At 42.0% G+C, this 19,595-nt stretch overlaps 3 protein-coding genes across 6 annotated transcripts in view; 1 reads left to right on the top strand and 2 right to left on the bottom strand.

The window, feature by feature from the left end:
* The window catches only part of abcc5 (ATP-binding cassette, sub-family C (CFTR/MRP), member 5), a 31,129-nt gene extending 22,746 nt beyond the window's left edge, over positions 1-8,383 (bottom strand). Inside the window, exons 1-5 of one of the 2 annotated variants that reach the window (XM_042064366.1) lie at positions 8,298-8,383; positions 6,577-6,758; positions 2,774-2,922; positions 2,115-2,270; positions 200-344 (exon numbers count right to left, since the gene is read on the bottom strand). In XM_042064366.1, the coding sequence (XP_041920300.1) occupies positions 200-344; positions 2,115-2,270; positions 2,774-2,922; positions 6,577-6,696 (570 nt within the window). In that variant the 5' untranslated portion in view covers positions 6,697-6,758; positions 8,298-8,383. Of the gene's footprint in view, positions 1-199; positions 345-2,114; positions 2,271-2,773; positions 2,923-6,576; positions 6,759-8,001; positions 8,025-8,297 lie in introns of those variants that run through there. The other variant, XM_042064367.1, reaches the window with a different exon arrangement.
* Positions 8,384-8,403: 20 nt separating this feature from the next.
* On the top strand, positions 8,404-19,538 carry iqcg (IQ motif containing G). 2 transcript variants are annotated; one of them, XM_042064377.1, is made up of 10 exons: positions 8,404-8,538; positions 15,902-16,042; positions 16,196-16,398; positions 16,493-16,621; positions 17,170-17,251; positions 17,502-17,663; positions 18,204-18,278; positions 18,440-18,571; positions 18,942-19,043; positions 19,370-19,538. In XM_042064377.1, the coding sequence occupies exons 2-10, from the start codon at positions 15,914-15,916 to the stop codon at positions 19,472-19,474; spliced, it is 1,119 nt and encodes a 372-aa protein (XP_041920311.1). In that variant the 5' UTR covers positions 8,404-8,538; positions 15,902-15,913; the 3' UTR covers positions 19,475-19,538. The 2 variants fall into 2 exon arrangements, with proteins under 2 accessions (XP_041920311.1, XP_041920310.1); XM_042064376.1 differs by lacking the exon at positions 8,404-8,538 and adding an exon at positions 15,400-15,502.
* rpl35a (ribosomal protein L35a) lies at positions 9,536-15,303 on the bottom strand. 2 transcript variants are annotated; one of them, XM_042064378.1, is made up of 5 exons: positions 15,197-15,303; positions 14,564-14,605; positions 14,160-14,312; positions 13,705-13,849; positions 9,536-9,596 (listed from the first exon to the last, which is right to left on the bottom strand). In XM_042064378.1, the coding sequence occupies exons 2-5, from the start codon at positions 14,572-14,574 to the stop codon at positions 9,573-9,575; spliced, it is 333 nt and encodes a 110-aa protein (XP_041920312.1). In that variant the 5' UTR covers positions 14,575-14,605; positions 15,197-15,303; the 3' UTR covers positions 9,536-9,572. The 2 variants fall into 2 exon arrangements, with proteins under 2 accessions (XP_041920312.1, XP_041920313.1); XM_042064379.1 differs by lacking the exon at positions 15,197-15,303 and adding an exon at positions 15,089-15,113.
* Positions 19,539-19,595: the final 57 nt, after the last annotated feature.

Genomic DNA, 19,595 nt, shown 5'->3' with positions numbered 1-19,595 from the left:
CGCTCGGAGGTGGAGGTGAGGAAGGGGGGGGGGGCAGGAGAGGCTGGATGGGTGCACACATACAAAGGCACACACCCTTTCCCAGCTACGTGAAGGTGAATGAGAGAGACTGTGAGAGAGACTGTGAGAGAGAGTGAGAGAGAGAGAGAGAGAGAGAGAGTGAGAGAGAGAGAGAGGACACTGAGATGGTGTTACTTACTGGGCCGCTGAAGCCAGCCACCTGGGTGACCATGAGGCAGAGGATGGACAGCAGCAGCCGGGTGCGGCAGAAGTGCCAGACCACACGCCGCAGGGAGGCCTGGTCCCCACGCGCCTCACACTCTTCTTCCCACAGAGCAGTCAGCCTACGCACGCACAGACACACACACATAGAGGAAATGGTCAACATATTTAACGGCACACATGTATGGCATTTATCACGCCCACTCACGCAAACACACACACACACACACACACACACACACACACACACACAGTTATGACACCCACATAAACAGACACACCTTTGCCACTTGCACAGTTATATCACATCTATACATCCCTACTAGGCTGTATCTATACTCTACTGCCAGTCCGACTGTGGTATAAAAATGACAGAAGTGTGCTACAACAAGAGCATTTGTACAGACAGTCAACAAGCTGTGTGTGGGAGTGATTTAGATTATGAAAAAAACAGTTGCTTTATTTTTCAGATCTGACAAGGACAATATGGTTGTTGTGAAAGAGATCAGATAATATTAAGAATGTTTAATTAGAAATGACGCGGAAGGAGAAGAGAACATAGTGGGCTGTTGGAAGAGGAGAAATGTATCATGCGTCACCCAACTGATTCAACATATCTGACTTACTCCCTCAATTCCACACTGTTCTGAGTTCACTGCTAATGACGCAGGCTACATACTGCACTTATCTACTTATTACTTCCAATGTGATATGGATCAATGCTAATTAACCCTTACACCCACCCCCCCCCCCCCCCCCACACACACACACGCACACACACACAACTCTACTGGGTGAATGTGTGCTGGTGGCATCAGACTAACAACATTAGAGGTAAAAACACACATAAGCTAGAGGCCCCCCCCCCGACACACACATAAAAAAAATAGATTTTTTATAGCCTATAATTTAGTATGCAAAGTATTTGATTTAAATTTTATGCTCTTTAACAATGTATAAATTGTGCACTGTCGCTTTAAGACAGTCGCTTTAATTCACGTTTATTTCTCAGTGATCTTCTGCCTGCTCCGCTATGGCTAGTGCTGTACCTACGGCTGGGCCCTCTCACAGTTTTTAAATGGTCAGTAGTGGGAACTACTGTTGCCTTCATGATTTCCTTTTAAAAGTTTCTTATAAGAAGCACATATCACTTATCAACAATGACAAGCCATTGACGCGTTCCCAATTAAATGGATCGCATAATGTTCACATTAGATCTGCTGCAAAGGAGATAACTAAGAGTTAACTTAGTTTAACATGATGTTATCTCTATTTAACATGATGTTTTGACATTGACATTGTAAACGTTCTCTAAGGAGAGTGAAAAGCAGTTTGCAGTAAAGCTAACCAACTATCGCAGGAAAAAAAAAATAGCGAGCAGCCTGATAACCAAATGAAATGCTCGGCGGGCCAGATGAAAGTGCTTGGCGGGCCGGATCCGGCCCGTGGGCCGCAGTTTGCCCACCCCTGAGCTAGAGTGAAGTATTTCTAATAATAGTAACCTCAATCTGAACATATGTATAGGCTACTTCATATCATCTGATCTTGATTGAACTCCATTAAGCGACATGATGTCGTTCGTCTCGTCTGATCTAATTTGAGCTTCATTAACTCATCAGTGAGTCCTAGTCGATGTGTCCTCAGTCAGCCTCAATGGTCTGAACAGAAGAATTCTTCTACATCAGCACTATGTAAACAACAGCTAAACAGAGTAAGACTGTTCATATTAAATCCAACCCATAGAACACAGATGATAAGATTCCTTCACATACTAGGTAACCTGATTTTGTCTTGTTTTAACTGGTTATAATGGCATTTCTCCAAATGAGGATGTTAATGTTACACCACACACACACACACACACAAACACACACACACACACACAGACAGACCTGTGGCGGTTGGCCTCACAGCTCTCCCACTGTGACACGGGCCAGACATCCTCCAGGAAGAGCTGGCCCTTCTTGTGGGCACAGACAGCCAGTGGCGTCAGCCAATTAAACGTCATGAAGGAAAAGAGGCCAGCGTTATCCACTGGGTGCTCATGCCTGCAGCAGACAGGGAGGAGAGAGAGAGAGAGAGAGAGAGAGAGAGAGAGAGAGAGAGAGAAAGAAAGAAAGAAAGAAAGAAAGAAAGAAAGAAAGAGAGTAAAAAAAAGAAAAAGAAAGAAAGAAAGAAAGGGAATAAAAGAAGGAAAGAAGAAAGAGAGGATGGGAAACAAAACGAAAAAACATGTTAAATCAAAAGACTAAAACAACCTTGAGCTATTTATTGTTTGTCTCCCTAAGGCACACACATATTTGGATCATCCTCCACTAAAGGCCTCCACAGTGGTTTTACAGGCCTCGTCTAAACTCTTACCATGAACTGCAGTGAAACTCTATCATCAGAGGCCTCGCCACAATGTCCTGCAGCTGGTGTGAGCAGTAAACATCTGTCTGTCTGTCTGTGTGTGTGAGTGTGTGTGTGCGTCTGTGGGAGTCTGTCTATCTGTGTGTGTGTGTGTGTGTCCTGGTTGAGGGTAGAGGGTGATGACTGGTGAGCGACTCACTTGCTGGTGGAGCGGAAAGGCTTGAGCATGCTGACGCTGTGGTGGTACTTGCTGCGCCCAGCGTCCTCCTCCAGCTCCTTACTGTGGGGTGAGACGGCCATCTCCAGGGGCAAGCCCCCCTCCGCACGTGCTGCAGTCTCCAGGGCATCCTGACAAAGAGAGAAGGAGAAAAGAGGGGAAAAAATACAGATAGAAATCAGGTAAAGAAAGATAGTAACTAACTATTTCTTACAGTGTAATTTGTATTAAGCAAATATTCGTAGTCCATTCATTGTGACAGGAAGAAAGGAAATGTAAAACACAGAATGTGTGCAAGAATGGTGCTGCTCAGTGCTTGCTTTTCTGTTGAGAGACACGAAGACATGGGGGGGGGGGGGGACCTCTCGGAGGCCAAATGTGTGACACACCATGGTCATATGACATGGAGATGCAAAGAGACTCACAGTTTGCCTAAAGGAGTGCAATCAAAGGGGAGGCCAGTCTCGTGCAGGCACTCGTGAGGGGAAGAACAAACAAGACACCAAGAAACACACACACACACACACTTTCTCTTTTTTCAAGGTTCAAATCAGTTGTCTGGACATGACACGAGTTCCTAGAGTCTGCACACCAAAGTTTGCATTGAGGACCACACGCGTGCACACACACACACACACTTTCCACCCTCTCTCGCTCGCACACACACAATCACAGAGTGAAACAATGGTTCATATTAAGCAATGACAATAGCACTTTAATTTCATCCAGCTGAGGGTGACACACACACAGACTGTTGCTGACGCTACTGCTGTGTTCAGACTAATGCGCTTGTCTGTGCACACGTATGTGTGTGTCCATGCAGCACATGGACATGCTTGCAAAGGGCATCAGCACGTGTGTGTGTGTGTGTGTGTGTGTGTGTGTCGCTACTCTGTATGCATGCATGCGTGTGTGCATGCAGAGCCGAGGGGGCCACAGCCTCCAACACGTTTAAAAACCCGCAGAGGCAGAATAAAAACGCCCGGAGGATTACTTGTGTGGCGGGAACACCGCGTTCTGGAACAGCGAGGAGAGAGCCGACCTCTCTCTGCTGGAGGACTTAACCTCGGTCTCAGGGATTCAGGCATCCTTAGCCAACAGTACCAACCACGCCGAGCACTGGCACTCACAATGCTAAGTGCATACATAGTGAGCTTTTTTTTCCATTAAGATGCAAATTTCTCCTCATATAAAAATCGAGTTAAGCCTCTGTGTTGCATAACAGCTTAAAAATAAGTTTAAGCATATTTAATTACTACTGCCTGTACTTAATGTAGATATCCCATCACATAAGACAGCCAGCTGGTCCACATGTGTGAAGCAAGGTTTAGCAAAGTGGAGTGGTGGACAGCATCATGCCATTTTATCCTCAACACCATTCAAACTAAGTCAGAGACTTTCTCAATGCAAAAGTATCTCAAAACCACACACATCCAATAGCTACACAAGACAAAAATGTTAGTTAACACTTCACAACAACATTTCACAATTGAAAAGTGTACACATTGCGTATGATTGGAACAACCACCCCTACTTACTGTCTACAGCGGTGTTACTATCTGCACTGTTTAGATTGCCACTTAATTACATCTTCTTATAACTTACTTTTTGCACGTAAGGCTGGGTTACCATCTAAATATTCAACTTAATGTTTCTTTTTAACTAATTCTGTGAAGTTGAGCTGGCTCAACTGGTTTGTTAAGTATGTGGTGGTTTGTTAAGTATGTGCCGGAAAAAAAAGAAAACCCCAAACTATTGGAATTTTTGAAATGTTTGAACATCCGTCACAAGTCGGCACCTGTTTACCAATATCCTCATGAAAACTTCCTGGCCACAACACACAGAGGTCTTCGGAGAAGTCAAGGAAAAATGAGGAACTTATTTGGACTGACCGCAGGGAAATAACCCGTCTTGCCAAACCTGGGCCCAGGGAGCTGCCAGTGAAGTAAGCTCTAGTTATGAAATCAGATAAGGGAGAGGGGATGAGGACTTGGGGTGCCACGGACACTGATGACCTTCAGAGGCGGACGGCAACAGCATCAGAGATTACAAATTAAAAACTAGGAAATAAGATCCCCTCATTATCTCTGTCCTTGAGATCACTTTCGTGGTGATGATATCATGCAAGGCTATGGTGTAACAATGCCCTGCCAATGCTCTTCACACTCACTCAAAAAACACAAGGCAAATGACCTATTTAAATGTTTAAGCATCTGTGCTTAAAATGTGGCATGCTGCCGAAGATGCTACTCTCACTCTCTCTGTATCTCTGCAGTGCTGCCTGGCACGTGCCAGCCAAGCAGCCCCCCTCCCCTTCAGTCAGTGGGCCCCAGCTTCACGTTTCTCATGTGCGCTCACGTTGCACAAACACTGAGCTGTACAGCCATTCAGGGCCATCTGGCCAATCACAGGCCCAGAGCGCCTTGGTGCATCACCGGAAGCGAGCCACCCCATTGGCTCCCACTGACACTGAAGGATGGGAGGTGGGAGGGCTCAACATTACATAAACAATACAAGCCAGGCCGAAGTACGCAGGGGGGGGGGGGGGGTGGGGGGGGGGGGGGTCTGTGAGTGAACAACCAATCAGACCCCAGCAGCTTGCAGGAGGGATCTCTAAATGGATTGCAAAGAGGAAGAGGCTGAGGAGAGACAGGAAAGATATGCTGGACTGCACGGAAATAGAACAACAGAACACTACGAACAATACAAATGAGGCTAAGAAAGATGGCCATTTTCCTCTTACTGAGAAAGACAGCAAAAGGGAAAGGAGAGGAAAGAAGCCATTTCTCTCATAACCTGCTGATCAAATGCGGACAGAGTAAGGAGAGAGAACGAGAGTGAGGGAGAGGGAGATGGAGATAGAGAGACAGAAAGAGAGAGAACTAAAGTGCACAGGAATAACAAACGGGGTATAGCACTCTGTCTAACAGCAGCTGTTGCTCCATTGTGTTTTTTGAAGTCCTGTCCAATGGGCCCGTCATTCGCATGTGTGCTTGTCAGACAGTCTCTCAGCATAAGTGTATGACGTAAAGTGACATGCAGCTCTTGGTTCAGCATCCATACAAAAACCAATATGCTGAAATCAGGCACCATTCAACACCCTTTTACTCTGAGCAAAATAACCTACTCTTGCTGTATGTCTATGACAAACAACACACATGGGTCCAAAGTAAGCATTTTGTACATGACTCACTCACACCTCCCCAACTTGGAGTAAAGCAAATCCAATGCAATCAGTGTGAGGAGAATGCCACTCTGACAGCACACTGACTAAGCAATTTTCTCTTTTTTTCAACTTTATTTCCTCTGCTCCCTCTCTCCAACCCACCACCCACTACCACCAAGCCTTCCCACAGCCATTCTCGGAAGTCTTAAGGACTGACAGCCAAACACATGGGGCTGAGACAGAACGCCGGCTGCATTAAGAAGTGAAGTCTGTAACCAATTAAGCCAAACACGTGAGGTGGGATTGCGCATGGCTGTCACCCAAATCAATTGTCTTCTGGTGAGCCCATGTGAATGCTGCACAAGAATGGATGCATTGCATCATGACATTACCCATCAGTAATTACAAAAGAAAAGTCATTACATTTGCGGTACTGGTTTAAAACTGTGAAATAACACAATATGTCAATTACCAACAGCAATAAGAACTGATTACTTTTTCCTTCATGCAGCCTAGAGGAAGTAAAATATCAGGAAAGGTAGCAGGCTACTGTAACAGGCACTAATGAAGAACACATCAACAAGAACACAAACACATCAGTAAAACCTGGCAGACTCACCTGAACCTTAGAGAGCTGATATGGATCAATTTCTGAGCCAGGCAAGGTCTCTCTGGACAGTACAGCCCGATACGCAGGGCCAGGTGCCAGGTAGTCCTTTCCTAAATCATGTTCTTTCATCTTTTTTCACCAACATAGGAGCGCTGAGTGGCTTTGTTGCGTTCAGAATGCTTTGTTTGTCACTGTCACGATCAGAGAGAAAGACGAGTCAGTCGAGCAATTCACAAAGCTGGCACTGTGTAGCCCACAACACTGGATGGGTTGTTATGGAAAACATAACTTGCTAAAAACAGTTGTCATTGTACTTGAATAGGTTGGTTGTTTTTTCCAGTATATTGTCATTAATGACTGCCTATTATCTCCATTTGAAAACGATTTGGATATGGGATATTAGTTAAATTTCATGTCAGCTGAAATGGGCTATTAGACAAAGATTACAACAATAAAAATCCGGTGCTCACAGACAGAAACCTTCTGGCCCATGATCTTACGCCAATTTAGTCTGAAAAAGGAAAATATTCCAAATCTCATGATACCTGAAGGAGACCCTAAAGTGCAATGATGCTGTGTATTATGTCTTTAGGATAGACCTAGGCAATTACAGAAAAAAACTACTTTCCTTACTATGACAGGCCTCTCAACACAAGCTACGACACATTATTTGTTCTGCGTCGACGGGATGCGTGTAGCCAAATGCTTGTGCCTGGGAATCTTTTTCATTATAGCCTACTATTCCGACCTCCGACATCACCAAGAGACTGTTTTTCCATATTAAATCGAGATGTAAGTAGACTATTCGTACACAGCGTTCCGGAAGTAGATTATCTAAGCAAAATCAGGGTAGTAGCCAAATTCAGTTCAGTTAATATCTGTATCAAAGCAAATGAACCGAGCACAGGCGTGAATTTTGTGAGAGAAAAAAAATATGTCAATGAGTGCAGTTGATAAAACACACGGATTATCAATGAAAACAATGGCTTCCCCGATCAACAACAACATATTTTACCAGGTTTGGTCAGGCCAGGTTTGCGACAACGACTCGTGCGTCTCAGAACATTTTGTAGGCACATAAAAGAACCAATTCAACACATAGGCAAGGCATTCTTTTCCCATAGATTGACATTTGGACAATGCAATTCTATTTAATAACAAACAAAATTAAGGGGCACTAGACAATACGTTCAATCGCTCAACTTCTGGCACATTTAACATTAAGATTTCATAACAGATTTTGTTGGGATGGTATCATTATCAGTAAATTGCCAAAGATTAGTCAGTAAAATGCCAAAGATTAGTCAGATTATGCTCACTCTTCAAGTTGGTTACAAAGCATAAACCAAGGTTATAGCCTGCGCTAGCCTAGGCTAAATCTTTAGAATTTTACCTTCGCGAAATGCTTGGAGCAAAACATGACACCACACTTACAGCTTAAATTCAACATCCACGCTAACTGTTCTTGTTCAAGGAAAACAATGATAACACAAAGTAGCATCCAGCGGCCCATCATGACTGGTGAAAGATATGGTTTTGATGCCTTGTCTTATGCACATAATACAGCAATGTTTAAGGCAATGCTCTCTGTGACAAAATAGACCTATAAAATGTCATTACATCACTCTTAACCGAGAGCTGATGTGTTGGGTCATACGATTGCAGAATTGAAATGTAAATATATAAACATTTTGAAACAAATAACATTTCTCCTCCCTAGCAACAGTTACCTGCGTCCCCGCTTGGTCATCCAACAGATCCAGAACGGGCACCGAGGAAAAACAACTTCTTTATAAAGCAGTCCTTTGAGGGACCTAAAGCCCGTGCTTACATGGGAAATGTAGTTCAAGTTCAACTGATTGTAGACGTCACCAGCACTGTACCGTCAAAACAAGACTGCAATACCCATAAGCTCTCCACAAGATACGCAGGATCGCAGCAAATGGGAGGACCTTCTGATGCGCGTTCAAGGTACGACAATCTGATCAGTAACACCAAATGTTGAAGGAATATTCTTAATTTTAGCCAAATGTTTCATTTGACATCGCCGTGTAGGCTGAAATGAGGATAAAATGTTTTACTGTTCCACTGAGTAGCTGCAAGTCCCTCACAAGTCCTTAACAAATAATCCCCATCTGCTTTATAAATATGAACTTTAGAGTATCTCAATTACTCACTTATCAGTGAGGTTAATGATGCTAGGATCTGAGGGACAAGCCATTTTTTTACAGTCTATGGGAAGTCATTTTGGGAAGATGCATTTTACATGACGCGCATGTGACCGGTGAAGACTGCAGTTTCTCCTTAGACAGCGGTTGGTAGTATTTTTCCACATAGCTCTCCACTTCCATCACGCGTTGTCGAAGGTCGAAGCGTGTCCCGCCTTGATGCATCACCAAGTCGTGGGTCTACGAATTCTTACGCAAGAATATTACTCATGATGACTAGAGAATAGCACCACAGGGCCAGATGAGCTAGTGTAATAATAAAACCGTTATATTCAATAACAGAAGCAATATTTAGGCACTATTACTTTAAAAAAAAGTTCTAGATAAATAATTTAACCCAATGCGGCTTTTACTGGTGTCCTCACCTGCAGGGCCAATTTCACACAAATGCATTACAAAATACTGCCAAGGGGAAAAAAAGCGATTAGTCTAGGACTAGGTTTATTAGTGCACAGAGACACAAAGCACACCAAACATGTAGATCAGGACCTCTACAGAGCCACCAATGTTTCTGTACAGTAACGGATTTTATGGTTTGCCAGGATATGCAATTCAACCAGTAGATTGTGGCTCTGAAGACAGTTGTCAGTACAGTTCATCTGGGACTGGGCAAAGGCCTTTTATTATAAGCATGTATCTGTGGTGTCACTGGTAACAACACCAGACCAGACCACAACACCAGAATTATATGTTGTTATGCAGCACCAGAGAGAGAGAAAAGAGGACGGTACACAGGATTTGGACCAAGTTTGTTTATTGTATGTACACAACAGCACATTACACACGGGATGGATAGAGCATCTGAAAGACAAAAAACAAAGAGAAAGAGAGCAGTTAGTGCAGTGTTTATGTCCAGTGACACAGTTAAGTGCTACAAGCAGAAGGCAGCAAAAACAGGTCAATAAGTCAATAAGACCCTGGAGAATCAAGGTCAATAATAGCAACACAGGCAGGATTTTATCATGAGGAGTGAAAATAGTTTGTCAAGTAAACAAATGTAACAGGAGTGTTTGAGGATCAGACAACTGTCTAAAGGGTTGATTCCACAAAACTTGAAAGACCATTCCCGAGAGGGTGCATTGTGGTAGATCACCAAATGCATTACAGACATCGCCAGTGCCCAGAACTGATGTGTAATTCTAATCAATGAGTGATTCTGAGGCTGTGAGGGGGAAAAGGAGACTTGGGCACAAATAATCTCAGTTATTGCAGCACAAACTTTCCTAAAGTAAACAATCGGTCAAAGTTTTTTTCACGTTAGAAAAAAATGATTGCACTTGCTGGGATGTGAAAAACTATTCAATCTACACGAGACGTTAAGACTAAATGAACCTGACTGCAAACAGAGCAGAACATTCGGCTAATCCGGCAGAAGCAAGCATGACATTTCAGTCCAGCTGCTAAACATTAGCATTTCCAATGTTACCCAGTGTCTTGTACGACAAATGTAGGCCTATATGTAGGAGACTAACTTCCCCATAGTTTAAGCTTGTGCAAGCATCTTATTAGTGACTGAATTGAGCAATATAACACGAGATTCCTAGACCTAGAGTCAGCAGAAACCCTTTGGTACTGAAGGGAATAGCTGAAGTAATGTGTATGTTAAAATAAAATTCCAGGCACTGCATGTCTGCATAATGAGCACACATCCTCAGTTGCTCGGTTTGTAGCCTGCTTCTTAACGCCTAGTTTGACCACAAACTAGAAATTCTGACTTGCAACGTTTGGAATTCTCAAAATCGCCAAATGCTTCAAGTAGAATGTGACTAAGGTTGGTGGAAATGGGTTTAATCACAAACTCATTTCTTGCCATTTACTCAGGTGTTTCCCGTTAGAATTAATCTATTAATCTTAGATTGAACCTTATTCAACCATTACAAACACAGACAACCATAGTTCAGTGGCTATCAATTTCTACAAATTGAACCTTTGGCATGATTTTTTTTATTTTTGTTAAAGATTTTATCAGGTTCTTTTAGACAGTTAATCATTCATTTTGATACATTGTCATTCTACTATAGGGATCGACCAATTATCGGCCAGGCCGATTATTAGGGCTGATATTTAGCATTTTTATAATAATTGACAAAGTTTAGGATTCTCACTGAGGCAGACTGTAGACTGGGCTTCAGCTGTACGGAGCTATTTTTCGAAGGTAAGGAAGGTAGCCTACATTGCTGAAGTTGCAATGAATCACAATTATCTACACTAAAGTTACAAAAACACCACTTTGTAAGCTATTGTCTCTTTGATCCGGATCAATAAGTAAAGCACCCAGTTCCTTCATTTAGCGAATTCCTGATTGATGCACGTTACTGTTTACTAGTTAGCCTACAAACTCGGGTGCTGTGTGTCGAGAGTTCTCTGCCTCCGCCTCGTTCGTTAATTGTGAATAACGGGACATCACGGCTGACATAGTACAGACAAGTCCTAAATTATGCGATAGCGAACGTCAAAAAGTGTAATTGCTCCTTTTTGAAACGGACTGTCAGAAAAGACAACATGCACCCAGGGCCAGCCGTAATTTAATCCGACCTGAACTAAATCACGTCCTGAGCTTTAGGCTCTCAAAAGTGTAGCTTGTAGTCTACACATGGACACAAATTGCATACTTAAATAGCCTAAGAACTATTTTAAAACTGTTTTGTTAAACTATTCAACCGTAACACTTGCCATCACGCATGCACCTCTTCCTCTCCCGTGCACTCACACACACGATGGCAAAGCATCCTCTTTGTGACCGGTCCCTTAACAAGCACATAGCCCATTGTGTAGGCCTAGTCTATGAAAATAAGTGCCATCACTTAGCTCTTGGATTAACATGATTTACACTTGCAAGTGATGCTAGTTGATAGACAATTGTGTATCAAACGAAGAAAGAAAAGTTTGCATAATTAAATGCTTTTGAATTCATTTTTTGCAGCATATCACTTTTACTACCTACCCCCCTTTTTGACAACTGACATATTGGTTTTACATATCGGTTATCGGCCTCCTGTTTTGGTAATAATTGATATCGGTATCGGCCCTGAAAAAACCATATCGGTCGATCCCTATTCTACTAGATGCCAAGCTAGATTTGTGTTTCAACAAAATGTAAGAAATGTATACCATAAAAATACTTAAGTTAGTTTTTAGGCAAGCTGCTAGCTTGCATTAAATGCACAAAGATTGTCCATTATTCATTTTAGAGAAAACCTTTGTGGTCTTTTTTTGATCCAGGGATCTACTTCACCCTGAACATCACTTACTGGCAGAAGAAATAGGAAAGGATCAACAGTGGTCCCAATCTTACACTTGTCATGACCACTTAAAAACAACACAAGTAACAGTTTTTCATGTTAGACATGAATGAATTTGAATGAATTTCTCAAACTCCATTTGAAAAAGGAGAAATTAATCAGACAGAAGCAAAAAAAAAAAAACAAAGACACACACCTAAATGACTGAAGGTAAATAATTTGCTGACAAAGACGTAAAAATTTATTTTAAGTGATTCATACAAATCCACAGATGGAGATCTGAGTCTGAAGGGATTTGAATGGTACCCTGAGCTACCAAGGTTAAAACTCCCAAGAAATACTTCAACAGCTGGCCACTAGTGATGCACAGGTCAACCCATAACCCCTGGGTCAAACAGGTGCAGTTAAGAGTGCAGATAATACTGCGGATTGCAGGATGGTCTGGTCAAAATCGCTGGATAACAGTGGTCCAAACTACATGTGATGGGTATTGGGTTGGGATTCCCACGTCCTCTTCCCCTCTCCGTTTCAAACGTACATGCACACCAGAGGGTGCAGCATCTGTCCCTTCACACGTTTTGGGCTGCTGTCAATAACTTGTGTTGGCCGACCACACCATAAAAACCTACCATGCATCTTCTCCACACTCGACAGCCTTATACAATAGCCTATAGGGTAAATAAATCTCATTTTGCATATAACTGTAGCAAAGTATAATAGGCAGCCGAATCTTCATACATTTGCAATAGTTTTTTGGCAAGTTTTGAAATTAGCACTTCGCCAGCAAGCAGTTCTTTGTGGGCAATTGTGCTTAAGTTTGCTTGCTAACAACTTAAACTGGCTGGCAGACACCTCGTAAATAACCTCACTTATTTGCTGGTTACAGTAACTAGGCCAATGGATTTCACTGTCTATTTCTCGATAATTTACAAAATCTAAGCAAGAAAAGGCCAAACAAACAAGATTAATATTTCAGCACGACAGTTTATGGAGTTTGCCATCCTGAGTACCGTTTCGGTCATACAGTCTATGATTTCGGTGGGGAGCGGCGCAGACACAAGAGACACCGACGTTCTAGCGGTGAATTGCACAACGATGCAAAGCAACCCGACGCAGAACCATAAAAGGGTCACAACGCCGTAGGAGTGACGCAGAACCATGTTGAGCCCTTGAGAGGTAAGAAATGTGAATGGTATTCATGCGTGTGTATGTGCGAGTGTGCGCACAAAGCTTGTGAGGAAGAGGCAGAAAGAGACCGGCGGAAGGGTTGCCCATTTTGTTGTTTCAGCTCAGAAACATTAAATTGAGTTAGCTAGTTTGATGTACGTTTCAGACAACACTTGACATTGAATTATCCGGACTACACTACATTGGATCGTCTCATTAACACAAAAATGGCACTTAATTTTATTTGTATGCATCATCTTGAAGAATAAAACATCATGGCCACTCCATGTAGATGCAATCATCTAGCCTTATGTTAAAATTAGCAATTCGCCAGTAGGATTGGATTCAAGTCGAGATTTAAAGCATACTTTCGGCAGATCTGATTCGATCTCCACATGGATCGGGTGAGTGTTGGTAAAGAAAACCTTATCCCGTGCATCACTACAGCAACAAGGCAAGACCTATGTGAGGATGAGGAAAGAGAAGCATCCAGTACTTACCACTCGCACCCTGTGTCCAATTGCCTTTGCGGGAAGGTTGCTGCTGAATTTGGCGCGCACCATACCACTGCTCCCGTGAGCACGAGTGACCTTGCCCCAGATGACCCTCGTCTTGTTGGGTTTGCCACCGGGTGTCTTTGTGCTCCTGAAAACAGCAACAATTGGATCGCAATCAAACACTGTCAAACATATGGAAAATGCTCGCCATGTGAAACAGCTTAACCTCTGCAAGATATTTGCTATTGTTTAGTATCTTACGTAGCGAAGCACATAAAGAATCGTTTCACACATTCTGTGCATACCATAAAGTTATCCTACACTACCATCGGTAACACTAACATAGCATCCTTCAATTCACAACCTCCACACATAAAGATATCTGCATATCAGTGTCGCATGCCTGACGACAGGACCAGGCTGACCATTTTACTCATAAGAGACAGGAGGGAACTTACTTCTTGGCCTTGTAGACATATGCGCAGCGTTTGCCCAGGTAGAAATCTACCTCGTCGCGTGTGTAAACTCCCTCTACCTTCAGAAGGGCCGTATGCTCACGCTGGTTCCTCAGGCCACGCTTGTAGCCAGTAAAGATGGCCTTACTCCACAGTCTACAGGATAAACAAATACATCCAGTTATCCTACCTGTACAGCTAAAACAACCAACCAGGTTTAGTACTTCTAAAGGTGCAATCTATAAGACCACTACATCACAAAACAAATATTAAATAGCATTACAAGTAGAGTTCTACTCTGAAGACAAACATGTGGCATTTGGAGAGCCAGTCAACTCCCCCACCATTCTTCCAGCCCAAAACACCAGATAAATACTAAAGGAAGTTTCATTAGGTCAGATACTCACCTTCCAGGCATTGTTACTGACTTTCGTCCAGGCTTGGCAAACCTGACAGAAAATAATATACAATACAGTTAACGTTAGATTGGATGAATGATTACAGCCAAATAGTTCCATAGGAGCCACAGACAAGAATCTTCTATCCCTCTCACAAATGAATCACCTGCCTAAATATAACGTTATGTGTCTCAAACCATTATATAACATGGCATTATTAGTCTATTGGTTTGGCTAACGAACTAGCCAGCGGTAGCTAACATTAGGCATGTAACGTTAGCAGTTGAATCTTAGCCTGCTTCCAATCTTCTGAATAATTGAGAGCATAAACAGGGACACAAACCGAGCCGAAGAGGCGAAACTGTCTGGTAAGACCAAACCTTGGTTCTCAATTCATTTCTAGTTAGAGTTATTTCTGCTTTCGACAGTTCCGACACTACTTCGTGTGGACAACTTCGGTTTCAAGACTAGCCATAACAGCATCCACGTAAAATCTCTGGCATCCCTGATACATCGGTGTGCAAATTAATTTACCTATGAACCGTAACTGTTCCTTAACTTGTAGTGGGAATTATTGTAGACAAATAATGCTGTTTTAATTTTAAAAAATACACTTTATATATCTCTATTTCTTTCACGTACCTGCACTGTAAGAAAAAATGGAGGAAAAGGAAGTCCGAAAGGAATGCTGGGAAATTAACATCGATGGTGGCCTAACGCCCGCCTGATTAAAATAGTATGTTGATAAATATATTTAGTTAATTTTCTAGATAAAAAGCATAGATATATATATCTCTGGATAAAAATGCGATATAGTAGAAATACAACGATTGAGTATAAGGGCATTTAGTTAAATCCTACTGGTGTAGATTCAAGTGGTTTTACTTGAGCTCACGGAAAATCTGCTACCATAGTAACCGTTGACAACTTTGCAACACCAGATGACAGGTGAGTCTTGGTTTGCTATATCCTAGCTCAGTTTCTGAAAGTTGTCGTGCGATTTTGATTAATGCATGTAGCAACTTATTGTATTATAAATAATCATTCTTTTCTGTCTTTATTAAGTAACTAACTTCTAACTAACTGACTTCTTCTCTGTCTTTACTGTAACATTACTCTTCAACATAAGTCATAATCTGTAGGCTATTGTAGCAGCTCGCTAGCAAACCACTGGCTTGTATGGACCATCGTTGTATAGTATAGTATTTGTATAGTTTTAACTGCTGTTGAAAAGCATTGTAATTATACTATTTCTGTGACTATATTTTATATCATTGTAACTGTCAGTGCATTCAATCAGACACTCGAGTACGTTAAATCACTGATGCCACATGTAACTATTTGCAGCGAAACAGCAGGATGTCTGTGGACATTTCAGGCGCACAGCTCGTCAGGGTGTGCACAGTTCTCCAGGACTGTGCAGACAAGCTTGCAGTTTTGGGAAACATCATGCCTGATACCTACCATGGTCGCCCAGAGGCTGACTCGGTAGGCTGCATCAAACGCCTTTAAAAAATAAATAAAAAATTCTGCAATGACAAAGGCATTGTCAATCAATTTAATGCTATATAGTAGGCCTATTGTAAAAGGCATTTTATGTAACCTTACATTTTTTTTATTATCTCTGTGCTCTTATGTTAGGTGGTGGGAGCAGACATCAGTGGAGTCATTTCACAACATAGAGAGGCAGAGCAGAGTTTGAAGACAGTTCGTCAAAGTCATGCTGAGGGTGGTGCTATAACAGAGGCTGTGCAAGAATTGCACAAATCACACAAAGAACTAGACCGCACCATGGAAACAAATCCACTGTCACCTGATAACCTTGCTAAAGTCCAGAGGGACAGGTATGCTACATGGAATAGTCTAACTCATGCATGGCGATGAGTCACATTAGTTTGTCATAAATGTGTTATAACTTTTCCATCATGTGTGCTACAGGCAGTTTTTAGCCGAGGTGATCATAAATGTGTTGGCAGAGGTAAAAGAAAAAGGAACAATTGAAAGCTTATTATTGGCTGTAGAAGAGGAAAAGAAGAAAAAAGCCCATCTGTTGGATATCATAATAAGGTAAAACCTGTAAAACCCGTAGACTTTGGGCTCAGACCCTCCAATGATCCATCTTTTACAAAGGAGAAGAGTTCAGATGCCAAACCCTCTAAATCTGTCTGAGCACTTTTCTTTTAAATAAGCATTTTTTTTTTGTCAGGCTTCTATAAGTTTCTGCCTACAAATCAATATTTCTGACCAGGAAGAGAGTGGTATTTAGCGGGTTTTTGAAGCTAAATGATTTGATTAACATATACTATGTGTGGAGAGCATTCACTCACCATCGTTATCTAATTTTTTGATGGAGGTGGCGTTTAGAGGTTTTTGCATCTGAACACTTTATATGCACTCTACCAGACTTCAACACTAAAAGGTCACTTTGAGCGTGAGGAGTCGATGCAATGAGCATTGTGGACCTTTCTGAGAATCCTTTTGTATAAAAATAGAAACAAAGTGTTAAAAAGGGGCTCAGTCTACAAACATAACATGCATGACTTTTTAAACATTTCGGTCAGTTAGGTTATTCTATTGGATGTGGAGATGGCAGTGACAGTGCAGGTGTTTTGTAGGGAGGAGGAGGGCAGACGACGAACTAAAGCCTTGCAGAGACAGCTTCAGGACATCCGCAAGGAAAAAACACTGGAGTTGCAGGTAGCAAAATGTGCTAAAACATTAAAAGCATTAACATTTCTAACACAGCTTATGGTTATGATAGCGTTGTAACATGTGCCAAGCCTTTATAATGGTAAGGTAATGGTAAGAGTATAAACAAGCTCATCATGTACAGAAGGAGAGGGATCAAACACAACTTTTTCTTTAGTGCCGAGTCTGACAGTTAAGTACAAGCCAGAGATTTTTGGAGCAGTGCATCACCCCTTAGTTCTGTTGGTGCCTCCTGTAGAGGCGTGAGGAGATGACGGCCCATCTTAAGGACCAGCTGCAGGAGATGAAGGTCAAGACAAGCTTGGAGAGGAAGTATGTTAAAAACAGCACGGAGTTACTGGTCTATCAAGGACAAAAACTCAACACACACCAGGAGAAATTGATGGAAGATGACATAAAGGTGAGTTTGTGTGTGTTTGTATGTGCTACTAGGACAGATGTAGTTATTAATGATAGCTACTGACTGAAAACGATCTTGGGCCTAAAACATTGCAGTTTGTTTTTCAGGATGTCAGACATAAAATGTAGTTGTCTTACAATCATCGATGTAGTGGTAAAATAAGAGGTGGGTAAAGTATGAATTCTGTGAGGTGGACTGCGCCGTGCCGTATTAGATTTTTCAGAACATGTTTGATAATGGTGGAGGTTATTGTCCAATGTTTATAACAATGCCAGTGGTATTAAATGGTTCCTAGAGTGTAGATATTGTGAATGTGGATAATACACTGTGCTTTTTGAATGCTAAAAGTTGCCTGGTAAATAAACTCTTTTGAGAGTTGGATAAACTCTAACAAGAGGTGGATACACTCTATTTCTAAAATTTCAGAGGTGGATAAACTGTGTTTACTTGCGTTTAGCCTCCACTACATCCCTGCTTACAATCATGCCCACTTGTGATCTTCCAGTATGTTATCTATGAGCTAATGATTCCTGTGTGCAGCTCCTTCAGAACAAAATGGAGATGGAGAGGCGTGCTCACATGGAGATGGAGATCTTCCTTAAAGAAAACCTGTCTGTGAGTGCAAAAGGCTACATGGCAACCTTAAAAGTATTAGGCTGCCACTAATAGCATTTCTTTTTCAGAGATGTTTGTGAATTAGATAGTTAGATGTGAATTTAGTGAATATTTTGTGGCTATTTGGTTCTAATTTAAGTAATACTCGATGTGATTTCCAGAGGCTGGGAGAAAAGTTAGAGTACTGGATGGAACGGTATGAAAAAGACATGGAGGACAAGCAACAGGAACTCAACACTCTAAAGAATGCAAAATACAGCAACCTTGCTCAGTTGCAGGATCTGGCGAAGAAGGTGAGCATGGCATGGCCACGTTAACCTCCAGAGCATCTCATTGTGCAATGTTTGAGGTCCATGCTCAAACCTCTGGGATTTGTGATTGTGACATTTAGGTTGTAATCGACTTTAAGTAGCTAATTTAAACTTGGCTTGCAAGGCATTCTCCTTTGAGACACTGAGCAGCACTCTTTGTCAATGGTCACTTTCTGAACTGTTTTGTTGCATCATGTGTTGCATGAAAGTAACTTCTTTGCATACTCTCTATAGCATGCTAATTACAGGAGATCCTTCCAGCCATAACTTTAAAATACTATGTAGAATGAGAGTGGCTGAGGTTCAGATGAGTTAGCAGATGTAATTGTTCAACCGTGCCTGTGTTCTTTAGTATCGGGAGAGTGAGCAGGTGGTCATTGAGAACAGGATTGAGAAGGAGAACCTCCGTAAGATGCTGGAGAAACAACAGATGGAACGTCTCGCGGCAACCAAGGTAAACATGCCACCCGTCCAGTCCTTTCTGCCATAGCATGTAAGATAACTCTTTTTCACATCTGGATAAGTAGTTAGATAGATACTTTATTGATCCCCAGGGGAAATTCAAGTTATCTGTTCATTTAACTATTTACCTATTCAGATGACGAGTGATTGTTCTTGCTGTAGCAGTCAGTTTATCACTGTATTTATTACTGAGGTCTTATTACCCTAAAAGTTTATTTCATTATTTATTGTTATCTTTTTTATCATAACTATATTACTACTCCACCCTGTGCTACTACCAATTGGCTTGTACTCACGTTTGCATGTTTTCCCTCTCAGATCCAGTCGTGGTGGAGAGGCACAATGGTGCGCAGAGGACTGGGCCAGTACAAGAAGGGGAAGAAGGGCAAAGATGCCAAGAAGGGCAAGAAGAAAAAGAAGTAGAAGACATCAAGGAAAAAAGAAACAAAGATTCTGACTGCCAATTATCAAATATTTTATTTGGAAATTCAGGTCCCTTTAGAGTGTGTTATTTTATATATAATGCTCCCCTGGTCACATTAGG

The sequence above is a fragment of the Alosa sapidissima genome, chromosome 15, assembly GCF_018492685.1.
Source record: "Alosa sapidissima isolate fAloSap1 chromosome 15, fAloSap1.pri, whole genome shotgun sequence".
Classification (NCBI taxonomy): Eukaryota; Metazoa; Chordata; class Actinopteri; order Clupeiformes; family Clupeidae; genus Alosa; species Alosa sapidissima.
Note: the sequence above shows the minus strand (reverse complement) of the source record. Positions and strands in the feature narration are given on the sequence as shown.